This window comes from Hyperolius riggenbachi, chromosome 2, assembly GCF_040937935.1.
Source record: "Hyperolius riggenbachi isolate aHypRig1 chromosome 2, aHypRig1.pri, whole genome shotgun sequence".
NCBI lineage: Eukaryota > Metazoa > Chordata > Amphibia > Anura > Hyperoliidae > Hyperolius > Hyperolius riggenbachi.
In genome coordinates this window covers 382,257,378-382,270,454 of record NC_090647.1, presented here as the reverse complement: position 1 = coordinate 382,270,454, position 13,077 = coordinate 382,257,378, and the positions used below count along the sequence as shown (strand labels likewise).

Below are 13,077 nucleotides of genomic sequence, written 5' to 3'. Positions count from 1 at the left end.
TCGCTGTCGTCATCCTCTTCCTCCTCCTTGGCTGGTGCCGCGATCTCCTCTCCAGCTACACAGCCCCAGCACCCCAGGGCCTATGCTGCATGCCAGGTACGACGGTGTCACGCAGTGTTAGACATGTCTTGCCTGAAAGCGGAGAGTCACACTGGAGCAGCTCTCCTGGCTGCTCTTAACAAACAGGTGGAGCAATGGCTGACCCCGCACAAGCTTGAGATCGGCAACGTGGTGTGTGACAACGGCAGCAATCTCATTGCTGCGTTGAATTTGGGAAAGCTGACACACATACCCTGTATGGCACATGTGCTGAATCTGGTCGTGCAAAGATTTGTGTCCAAGTACCCAGGCTTAGAGGATGTCCTGAAGCAGGCCAGGAAGTTGTGTGGGCATTTCAGGCGCTCTTACAAGGCCATGGCACGCTTTGCGGACATTCAGCGTAGAAACAACTTGCCGGTGAGACGCCTGATTTGCGATAGCCCGACTCGCTGGAATTCCACCCTACTGATGTTCTCTCGCCTGCTAGACCAGGAGAAAACTGTCACCCAGTACCTGTATCATTACAGTACAAGGACACAATCTGGGAGGATGGGGATGTTGTGGCCCAACAACTGGACACTGATGCAAAATGCATGCAGGGTCATGGAGCCCTTTGAGGAGGTGACCAAACTGGTGAGTCGTGATGAGGGCACCATCAGCGACTTGATCCCCTACGCCTACTTCCTGGAGCATGCCATGCGTAGAGTGGTGGATACAGCTGTGGAGGAGCGTGAATGAGAACAGTTACAGCAGCAGGAGTCGTGGGAGCGATTTACATCCGAACCCGATGTTTCCACAACACCTGCGGCAGCACAGAGGGGGGAGGAGGAGGAAGAAGAGGAGTCGTGTGGGGAAGGAGAGGAGTCAGACTCTGATGATGAGGAAGGTGTTTCTGTGGAGGAGGAAGAGGCGGCGGAAGAAGAACAACTGTGGCACCCGTCACAGGGGGCTTCTGCTGCTCCACGTTCCCGTGGCCTGTTGAGGGACCCCCGTATCAAAAAACTGAAGGCGAATGACCTGTACTGGGTGGCCACGCTACTAGACCCCCGGTACAGGCACAAAGTGGCGGACCTGTTAACAACTCAACAGAAGGCGGAAAGGATGCAGCACTTGCAGAACAAGCTGTCGATGATGCTTTACAATGCGTTCAAGGGTGATGTGGCTGCACAACGCAATCAAGGTACCACTGGCAGTAACCCTCCTCCTCCCAAGTCCACGCAGGCAAGGACAGGACGCTCCAGCGATCTCAGGGTGATGTCGGACATGCGGACATTCTTTAGTCAAACTCCTCGCCATAGTCCTTCCGGATCCACCCTCCACCAACGCCTGGACCGGCAGGTAGCCGACTACCTGGCCTTGAGTGTGGATGTAGACACTGCGAAAAGCGACAATGGACCCTTGGACTACTGGTTGCGCAGGCTTGACCTGTGGCCAGAGCTGTCACAGTTTGCCATACAACTTCTCTCTTGCCCTGCCGCAAGTGTCCTGTCAGAAAGTACCTTCAGTGCAGCCGGAGGCATAGTTACTGAGAAGAGAAGTCGCCTAAGTCACGACAGTGTTCAGTACCTGACCTTTATCAAAATGAATGAGGAATGGATCACGGAGGGCTACTGCACGACCGAAGACTAAGTCAGTCCCCACACACAGCATCCTTGCCTGCAGGCCGCTTGCCTTCTCTGCCACCACCAACAGGGTCCAGGATTCTAGGCAGATTCCTGAATTTTTAAGGCCGCTGCTAGCAGCGGCCACTACACTAATTTTTCTGGTGCATGTACATGCCTGCCTAATTTTTCTGGCTGCACTGCGGGCGGCTGCAACAAATAAACAAAAGGCATGTACATGTGCCCATCCCCCTTCGTGATCATTACCTTGCCGCGGGGAAGGGGCTTGCGTATCACAATGAAGCAATGACTGCAGGCTATTTGAGTGTCTCGGGTGGGGGTGGGATACAAAAGATAAGGTCGTGCTTCATTGTGGTCAGACCAAATTTGATCAGCTGGACAGTCACTGTTGTTCTATCATTGAGCTACCACAGCCCGGCGACCATATGGCCTTGAAAAACGCCACGGCCTACACTCTGGCCACGGTGTGCACCAGTCCAGCACGGCCGTCACTACGCAAACAGCTGTTTGCGGTGCGTTACACAGTGAGTTTGGTGTGTCAGTGTGAAGCAGAACTCTAATTACACTTCCTGATTGATGTATACCCATGCAAGATGTTTTAAAGCACTTAAGGGCTGCAATTTAGCATTCAATGTGATTTCTGCCCTTAAAACGCTGCTTTGCGTCAAATCCAGATTTTTCCCCAGGACTTGGGCATGTATCCCACTCCGCCATGCCCCCCTCCAGGTGTTAGACCCCTTGAAACATCTTTTCCATCACTTTTGTGGCCAGCATAATTTTTTCTATTTTTCAAAGTTCGCATCCCCATTGAAGTCTATTGCGGTTCGCAAACTTTTCCGCGAACCGAACCTTCCGCGAAGGTTCACGAACGGGGTTCGCGAACCGAAAATCGGAGGTTCGCGACATCTCTAATCCCCATGCTCCTGCTGGCCACCGGGCTGTGTACAGGGACCGAGCCGTGACGATCAGTGGCAAGACTCGTAGCACAGGGCAGATGCATTATCCCCATAGGTTATGGGGGAATGCATCTGTCCGCCCAGGATTATCGCAGACTTCACAGAAGTCATACTCTGATACCAAAAGAGGGCAGAGCTGAGTAAAATTGCTCAAACTATGGACCCTTTAAAACTTTTATGTCAAAATATACCCATGCGTTCTGGCACACAGATTGAAAATGATTGTGGACTACAATTTAGGAAAACAATAAAACAGTACACAGAATTTTTTTTTTACAAGAAATTGATATTATTCATAAATGTAAAATCAGGAAGGAAGAGGCTATGATGATAAAAATCAACGCTGAAAAAGCCTTTGAGCAATGATCACATTTCTAAGTAACATATTTTTGATTGCTTAGAAAAATATGGCCTGGGCAGACATTTTTCCTTAGCAGCAGAATTTTATAAAACAAAAGACCTTAAAAATTATTTGTTTACCAAAGTATTGCAGTATAATTGTTCTAAGCTAATCAACTCCATGAAGTAATATTTTCTGTGGCTAGACCATACAGCATTTACCAGAAAGTTGCTTAAAGTTGAAGACCATAGGCTTACAACCCCCTAGTGACCAGGCAGAACTTACACACACACACACACACACACACACACACACACACACACACACACACACACCACACACCACACACCACACACCACACACCACACACCACACACCACACACCACACACCACACACCAACACACACCAACACACACACCAACACACACACCAACACACACACCAACACACACACCAACACACACACCAACACACACACCAACACACACACCAACACACACACCAACACACACACCAACACACACACCAACACACACACACACACACACACACACACACACACACACACACAACCACACACACACACACTCTACATTACCTGGAATAAAGTATAGGATACTGTTTATTCCCATAACCAAAAAGAGACAAATACAAATTTCACTGGAAAATGTAAACTGCAGCCATACACTGTTACGCTGGAGGTGTGTTTAGCTTCTAAGGGTAGAATGGTTAATTTGCATATATTCAGCAGTGTTGCACTGGGAGACATCTCAAGCTCACTCCAACATGAATTATCGCAAATTCTTTCTGTTTTAAGAAAGCAAACATTTGTTTTTCTTAACATCTTAGTAAGGGGGCTTTTAGGACCATTGTAGTCCCTTACACACTCCAATGAGTTCTGGGTCACCATGAGCTCGCTGGGTAGCATGTCCCTCTCGGTGTTACAAGCCCTACTGCATAGAGCCAAATTAATCTATGCCATGCACTGATAAAGATCAAACAATCCAAAACAGTCTGTATGCGTGTTGGATTATTATGGCTCTGTACAATTTAACAAGCTGACACATCATTGCATTCCAGCGGTTCTGGAGGTATGTTTAGCTTCTAAGGGTAACAATGGTTAATTAGCATATTTTCAGCAGTGATGCACTGAGAGACATCTCAAGCTCACTCCAACCTGAATTATTGCAAATTCTTTCTGTTTTAAGAGAGCAAACTTTTGTTTTTCTTACACTGTTAATGGTAGGGTTCTCAAACTTTGCACAGTTGGTCATTGGGTGACTAGGGTTATTATTCAGAAAAGTGGTTGGAGCCTATAAAAGCCAATCAAAATTCACCTAATGATTTTCAAGGGGAATATTTACATTTCTGCCATTCTTGCACTGTTAATGGCACAAGCCTCAAACCTGGTATAGTTGATCATTGGGTGACTGGGGTTCAATTTCAGAAAGGGGGTGGAGCCACAAATAGCCAATCAGATTTGTTTCATTCCAATGCAAGTTATTGTTGCCAAACACCGCAAAGTTCACAAACTTGGTAATTGAGTAGTTGATTAATTGTGTGTGAGGGTTAGGAAAGTGGGCACAGCCAACACCAGCCAAATACATAAGCGGGCAACGCCGGGTCATAAGTGGGCGGAGACAAATACAAATTTTACTGGGAAAATGTAAACAGCAGCCATTCTTACACTGTTAATGGTAGGGTTCTCAAACTTTGCACAGTTGGTTACTGGGTGACTGGGGTTAATATTCAGAAAAGTGGGTGGAGCCTACAAAAAACAAAAATTACCTATTGATTTTTCAGGGGAATATTTCATTGCTGCCATTCTTGCACTGTTAATGGCACAAGCCTCAAACCTGGTACAGTTGATCATTGCGTGACTGGGGTTTAAATTTATATAAGGGGGTGGAGCCCCAAACAGCCAATCTGATTTGTTTCATTCTAATGCAGGTTATTGATGCCAAAGACCGCAAAGCTCACAAACTTGGTCATTGAGTAATTTAGTAATTGTGTGTTAGGGTTAGGAAAAGTGGGCACAGCCAACACCAGCCAAATACATAATCGGGCAATGCTGGGTCATCAGTAGGTGGAGACAAATACAAATTTCACTGAGAAAATGTAAACTGCAGCAATTCTTACACTATTAATGGTAGGGTTCTCAAACTTTGCACAGTTGGTCACTGGGTGACTGAGATTAATATTCAGAAAAGTGGGTGGAGCCTACAAAAGCCAATCAAAATCCACCTATTAATCTTTAAGGGGAATATTTAATTGATGCCATTCTTGCACTGTTAATGGCACTGTTAATCACCTGTACCTGGTACAGTTGGCCATTGGGTGATTGGGGTTCAAATTCAGAAAAGGGGTGGAGCCACAGCCAATCAGATTTATTTTATTTCAATGCAAATTATTGATGCCAAAGACCTCAAAGCTCACAAACTTGGTCATTAAGTAATTTTGTGTTTGGGTTAGAAAAAGTGGGCGGAGCTAGCACCAGCCAAATACATACCTGGGCAATGCCGAGTCTTCAGTGGGCGGAGACAAACACAAATTTGACTGGGAAAATGTAAACTGCAACCATTCTTACACTATTAATTGTGGGGTTCTAAAACTTTGCACAGTTGGTCACTGGGTGACTGGGATTAATATTCAAAAAAGTGGGTGGAGCCTACAAAAACCAATCACAATTCACCTATTGATTTTCAAGGCAAATATTTAATTGCTGCCATTTTTGCACTGTTAATGGCACAAGCCTCAAACCTGGTACAGTTGATCATTGGGTGACTGGGGTTAAATATTTAGAAAAGGGGTGGGGCTACAAACAGCGAATCAGATGTGTTTCATTTCAATGAAAATTATTCATGCCAAAGACCACAAATCTCACAAACTTGGTCATTGACTATTGACAATTGTGTGTTAGGGTTAGAAAAAGTGGCCACAGCCAACAGCAGCCAAATACATACCCAGGAAACATCAGGACATCAGTGGGTGGAGAAAAATAAAAATTTAACTGCCAGAATGTAAACTGCAGCCATTCTTACACTGTCTGTCAATGGCAGGGTTCTTAAACTTTGCACAGTGGGTGACTGGGATTAATATTCAGAAAAGTAGGTGGAGCCTACAAAAGCTAATCAAAATTCACCTATTGATTTTCAAAGTAGTGGAGCCACAGCCAATTATTGATGCCAAAGACCGCAAAGCTCACAAACTAGGTAATTGTGTGTTAGGATTAGAAAAAGTGGACAGAGCTAACACTAGCCAATTACATACCCGGGCAACGCCGGGCGACCAGCTAGTATATATATATATATATATATATATGTATATGTATATGTATATGTATATGTATATGTATTTCTTTTCTTTTTTTTTTTTTCTTTTTTTTTCTCTTTTATAGAATCGTCTATTTCATATTAATTTTTATTCCCCCCCCCCCCCCCCCCCGGCAACCAATCCCAGTGATCGGCTCTCATAGTCTGCAGTCCTGGAGGAGCCGCTGCGTTCATGCCCATCAGCGTGATGCGGTAGGTGGTTAAACACATATCTTACTTTAAGATCAGCGCTGCGTAATATGTTGGTGCTTTATAAATACAACAAATAAATAAATAAATTAAAGTTGACTGTTACTATCATGGGATATATATCCACGTAGAGGAACATTTTCAGATCTGTCACAACCACAGCTAAGCTGTGAAAAACTGTTAAGTTTTATCACTGTGATGGCTGAGTAATTTTGAGGTGGCCATACATCAAGCGTATTGGCAGTTAATCCATCCAATTTGATTATAATAATCGAATCGGATGAGTGCATGCCCGATCAAGGATGCAACCAATTTCTGGTCAAAATTGGTCGCAAGAATCGGTTGGACATGCTGCAAGATGTCAGGCCGTCATGGTCAGTTGGGTGCGTGGCTGTAATGGCGAGAGATGTCGGGACGAGCTATGAATGTGATGAAACCCCTGACACTGTCCCCCCTAATGGTCAATGCGCCCCCCCCCCCCACCCGTACCCAGTGCACTATAAATTACCTGTTGCCACTTGTTCACCGCTGGCTCCGGGATCCACCCTTTGTCCATACACGCGCCCCACATGGTTGCCGGCGTACACGTGATGTCACACACATTACTCCAACAACCATGTGGGACACGTGTATGGACAAAGGACTCAGCCCGGAGCCAGCACGGTGGACAAGCGGCAGATTTGGACATGTAATGTATAGTGCATTGGGCACCAGGGACGCATTGACCATTACAGGGGACAGCGTTGAGGCGGCAAGGTGATGGATGCGGCGTCACAATGCCTGGATTGATTTCAGCATGAAATTGATCGGGAATCAGCCTGTGGTGTATGGTCAGGAAACGGATCTCTCTACAATCAGATTTGATCAGAGAGAGATTTGTCTCTTGGTCGATCTGCCCATACATCGTCTGTTGTATGGGCACCTTTAGACATACTATTTTTACTTACTGCTTATTATTTACTTAATTATCTTATGTCATTATCTCACAGATGTCCTTGGCCGTATCAACAGATGAATGTAACTTGTGGAAAGAAGAATATGACAAACTAAAAGTTGATTGGATTGAACTGAGCAACAAGCATTGTGAACTAAAAAATGAGTTGAATGTGCTACAAAGTAAACTGCAGGTATGCCATTTTTTCCCCAAATTATAAAAAGAAAAACTCCTTTGCAGGTCCTCTCTTCATATGAAGCCTTGTCACATCACAGCACAGATAAAAAGTATTTTAGAAAGGCATACCCAGGGGCACAGCAATTGCACCTGCATCCCTTGCACCTATAGCTGGTGATCTATACTGGGGCACCTATAACTGGCTACCTATACTGGGGGCACTTGTACTTGGCTGTACTGGAGGCACCTATCCCTGGCTATCGATAATGTAAGTTTTTGTTATTATTTTTTTTTTTTAATATCCTGCCTGGCCTATCTTTCCAACTTCTGCTTTTGTTTCTCTTGGGGGGTGCGGGGGGCCCATCCAAAGCTTCACAAGGGGGCCCAGTAATTTCTAGTTATGACCATGGGCATACCCTTTCATTCTTTGACTTGGAAAAGTGCTGGTGGACCAAGGATATCTGCTGATCAATCAAGACCAGGCTAAAAAAAGGAAGTGTGATCAATAACATTTACAACATGCAGAACTAACAAGGGGAGCATTCTGTTTGAAGTTTTTACAGGCTGCAAGCGTGACTTACAGTAGGTATACAAAGATATTCACATTTTGTTGCACAGAGATAGTTAAAGAATTGCACCCTCTCCCCTTTTCATGCAAGTAGTCTGTGGAACCTCATTTTGCTTTAATTACAGCCTTGAGGCTTTCTCCTAGGTGATATTGTCAGTTTATAAATAAAAAGTCTTTTCAGCCACAGGCAAGTAAGAAAATGCTCAGAATAATTTTGACAGTACATTTTTACTTACTTACTTTTTGGTACTTTATCAATTGCAGAGTGCTGAAACGTTTAGTTGGTAAATGATTGCTACTCATGCTTGCAAGTAGCGCAAACTATATGGGATATTCGCGCCTACTCTATATTTTTGTAAAGTGCCACCTTTTGACCCTTTACCCTGAAGTCATGCGGGACAAGATGACAAATTAGACATGATCACCACTTGGGCCACTCCCCTATAAAAGGCACAATCCCGGCAGCCATTTTCATTCTGTATTAGTCAGTCTAGAGAGAGGTGCTGCTGCTGTAGAGAGAGGAACAGTGAGAGATAGGCTGTTGGTTTGATATTGTGCTGTGTAACTGCTTCATAGGTGCTCTGCTACTTGCAGTTCACCAGCTAGGGGACCCCCTCACAGTACTTTTGATGACTGACAGTGATATTGACCCTGCTGTTGTTTTTGCTTTTTTTTGTGCTGTGGTGTGTTGTAGCAACACAACACCCCCCATATACAGTGTAGTGTGCAGTGGCATCTGAAGAGGATGGCGTAAGGAGCAGCCCGCCCCCCCCCCCCTCTCAGCGGGTGAGGGGGAAATAGCCAGTCCATCTGCAGGGGGGTTTCTGCTGTTTAGAACCCCACTGGTCACCTATCTATCAATACTGGCTGCACCTCTTCCTAGCTATCTAAACTGGCTGCACCTTCTCCTGGAAATCTATACTGGCTGCATCTATTCCTGGCTACATATACTGGTCTGGCTGCCCATATTCCTTACTATCTATACTGGCTGCACCTATTCCTGAATACCTATGCTGGCTGCATTGATTCCTGGCTATCTATACTGGCTGCACCTATTCCTGGTTATCTATACTGGCTGCACCTATTCCTGGCTATCATTGCTGGCTGTACCTATTCCTGGCTACCTATATTGGCTGCACCTATTCCTGGCTACCTATATTGGCTGCACCTATTCCTGGCTACCTATATTGGTTGCACCTATTCCTGGCTATCTATACTGACTGCACCTATTGTTGGCTATCTATGCTGGCTGCACCTCTTCTTGGCTATCTATACTGGCTTCACCTATTCCTGGCTGTCTATACTGGCTGCACTTATTTCTGGCTATCTATACTGGCTGCACTTATTCCTAGCTATCTATGCTGGCTGCACCTATTCCTGGCTATCATTACTGGCTGCACCTATTCCTGGCTACCTATACTGTTCTGGCTGCACTTATTCCTGGCTACCTACACTGGCTACACCTATTCCTGGCTATCTATAATGGCTGCACCTATTTCTGGCTATCTATACTGTCTGCATTTATTCCTGGCTACCTATACTGGTCTGGCTGCACCTATTCCTGGCTATCTATACTGGCTGCACCTATTCCTGGCCACCTATACTGGTCAGGCTGCACCTATTCCTGGCTATCTGTACTGGCTGCACCTCGTCCTGGCTACCTGTACTGACTGCACCTATTAATGGCTATCTATGCTGGCTGCACCTCTTCTTGGCTATCTATCCTGGCTGCACCTATTCCTGGCTGTCTATACTGGCTGCACCTTTTTCTGGCTATATATACTGGCTGAACCTATTCCTGGCTATCTATACTGGCTGCACCTCTTCCTTGCTATCTATACAGACTGCACCTTTTCCTGGCAAGCTATACTGGCTGCACCTATTCCTGGCTACCTATACTGGTCTGGCTGCCCATATTCCATGCTATCTATACTGGCTGCACCTATTCCTGGATACCCATTGACTGGAGTATTGAGGCTACCCATTCTGGTAAAAGCAGCAGATTTCTGACATCACTACAGGACAATTACTTGACTCAAATGGTAACGGAACCAACTAGGGGGAATGCGTTACTGGATTTGATCATTTCTAATAGACCAGATAATGTATCAAATGTGCAGGTTCAAGAACATTTGGGAAATAGTGATCACAACATGATAACGTTTGATCTGGTGACTGATAGGCCGCAGGGCAGCGGGACCACTAAAACTATGAATTTTAGAAAAGCAAACTTCAATCAACTCAGGCAGGCACTAAGTTTGGTGAACTGGGATAATGTACTACAAGGGGAGGACACTGAAGGGAAATGGCAAGCTTTTAAGCTTATTCTCAATCAATATTGTAGTATGTGTGACGCCTTCGATATGACATATTGAATGCATCATGGAGTCACAAACGCAAGTTTCTTTGCAAAACAACCAAAATGACATTTTTGGTTTAAATCAACTTTTTTTCCCCTACTCTCCTTCCTGGCTCTGCTAGCAAGCCCTGGCAGTTTTGTGTGAAATCTGTCACCTAGCCTTTCGGAGAAGTTATATAGCTCATCCATCAGATGAAGATTAGATATCAGCCTGACAGAACCAATTTAAAGCATCCTTCTCCAGCCTGATCTGCCCCGATCTCAGCAGGGAATCTGACACTTAGCCCTGCTGTCCGAGCTTCAAAGACTTCCGGCTGAGTTCGTCAACTCTCCCTGGAAGTAGCTGACCTATTGTGACCCAGGAATCCCCAATATCCATATTTCCTTCACATTTTCTTCATAATTCATGGCATAGAAAGTTCCTAGGCCACTGAAAATTGCACAAGTTCTGAGGTTCAACTTGGTGCCAGTGCTGAGAGAGTTTGGACAAGCTAGATGCTTCTGAACCCAGCCTACAAAGGGGAGAAGTAAAAACCTGTGTTATGAGGCATATCTGATCCTCATGTTTGGTATTAGCAGATTCACACAATTACGCTGATTATGAATATTTATTCGGGTTCTTGATGTGACCTACGGGCACGGAGAGAGCGGGCAAAACATGAATTGGGACAAAATCTCTCCCTGTCTAAGGGGGCACTGCCTTATTCAAATTGCACAAGGCTGGACTTTGACGTGTCATGATCCCTCCCATCTACAGTGAGGTTAAAACTCCAATGACACAAAGGTCCAGCACCCTTCACCTTTAATCTGACATCGAATTAACATCAAATCGACCAGCCCGCAGGGACACGGGCCAAAACCTCCATCTTGGATTATTTCTCACAAAGGCCTCAGGCCGCATTGCTATCGGCCATTCTGGACTTTGATTGCCGCATGGACTACTAATAACGGTATTTGAACTATACCTTCAACATCTTCAAGAAGGCCCTCAAAAGTCACCTTTTCACTCTGGCCTACTACCCCTCACAAGTGCTCTAAACTCACAGCTGAACTATGGTCCCCTACCTTTCGTGTCCTTACCTCTCCCTCTAGATTGTAAGCCACTGGGCAGGGTCCTCCTCTTTTTGTGTCCTACCTGATCATGCTCCTCCATTACTGTGAACCCATGCTATGCATCTGAGTGAACCTAACTTGCCTAATCTCCATGCTCCCATCCAGTGACTGACTAAGCATTACCTTGTACTCATACTGTGCTGCATGATCTGGTCTTTCTTGTATTTATGTATTGTCATTTTGCTGTATGTCCCCCCTAAATATTGTCTGTAACCTAAACTAATGTCCAGCGCTGCGTAATATGTTGGCGCTTTATAAATACAATAAATAATAAATAAATATACAATAAGACATTCGGTTTCTTTTAACCTTCCTGGCCGATTTGCATAATTTTTTTTGCAACACACAGATAGCACTTTGCTAGCTGCGTGTGCACTCCGATTGCCGCCGCTCCGCGCCGATTAGCCGCCGCTCCGCGCCGATTAGCCGCCGCTCGCCGCGCCACCCCCCACCCAGACCCCGTGCGCTGCCTGGCCAATCAGTGCCAGGCAGCGCTGAGGGGTGGATCGGGACTTCCTTTGACGTCGATGATGTCGGTGACGTCATCCCGCCCGTTGCCATGGCGACGGGGGAAGCCCTAATGGAAATCCCGTTCAGAACGGGATTTCCGGACGGGCTTGATCGCCGGAGGTGATCAAAGAGGGTAGGGGGATGCCGCTGCACAGCGACTGTCATGTAGCTAGGCTAGCTACATGTTTACAAAAAAAAAATCTAATCTCTTTAATCTCGACTCTTTCTATCAAACCTGTGTGCCGGACAGGTAGATTGATCTGTGGGCTAAATTAGGCTATGTGGGGTGCGGAGCGTAGCATGGCCGCGTGAAGAAGCTTGCCTTCAGAGCTCCCGACCACATGGCACTATTACTGGCGATACAACCCTGAACCCCGCACATAAAGCACCCTAAATGGTATGGCAGGCAGAGGTGGACGCAAAGCAACTAAAAAAACGGAAGCAACGAGCCTTGGAACCAACTTACGGGACTTTTTCTCTCCCCGGACAACAAGAAGCAATTCTTCCAAGATGGCCGCCACCCCGGCTTCTTCAGACGGCTCTTCTAACACCGCGGAGGCGCCTTCTACCCTAGATGACTTGTGGGCTTTCTTGAGAGGGATGCAACTTCAGACAGAGCATATCCTGAGCTCCACGAAGACGGAGATTGCCGCTGTGAGAGCCGACATTGCCTCAGCTGCGCAACGCATAGCCACCTTAGAAAAGGAGGTACAGACCCTACAAACGGAGGTAAAGCAGCTGAAGGAAAAGGGCGATAAGCAACAAATCCTCAACTCCTTTATGAGGTCTCAGATTGAGGACCTTCAGAATAGAAATCGCCGGAACAATATCCGTGTTAGGGGATTGCCGGAGGCCACGAGGTCTGAGGATCTCCAACCTACACTTCGGGGCATTTTTAATGGCCTACTCCACAGGGCAGCGGACCACCCACTGAAG

General features: G+C 45.9%; 1 protein-coding gene across 4 annotated transcripts in view; it reads left to right on the top strand.

Moving 5' to 3' along the window:
* Positions 1 to 13,077, top strand: part of TRAF3IP3 (TRAF3 interacting protein 3) — a 513,908-nt gene that overhangs the window by 381,997 nt on the left and 118,834 nt on the right. For all 4 annotated transcript variants that reach the window (XM_068265590.1, XM_068265592.1, XM_068265589.1 and 1 more), the window contains one exon: positions 7,470 to 7,607. In XM_068265590.1, coding sequence (XP_068121691.1) covers positions 7,470 to 7,607 — 138 coding nt within the window. The remainder of the gene's footprint in view (positions 1 to 7,469; positions 7,608 to 13,077) is intronic.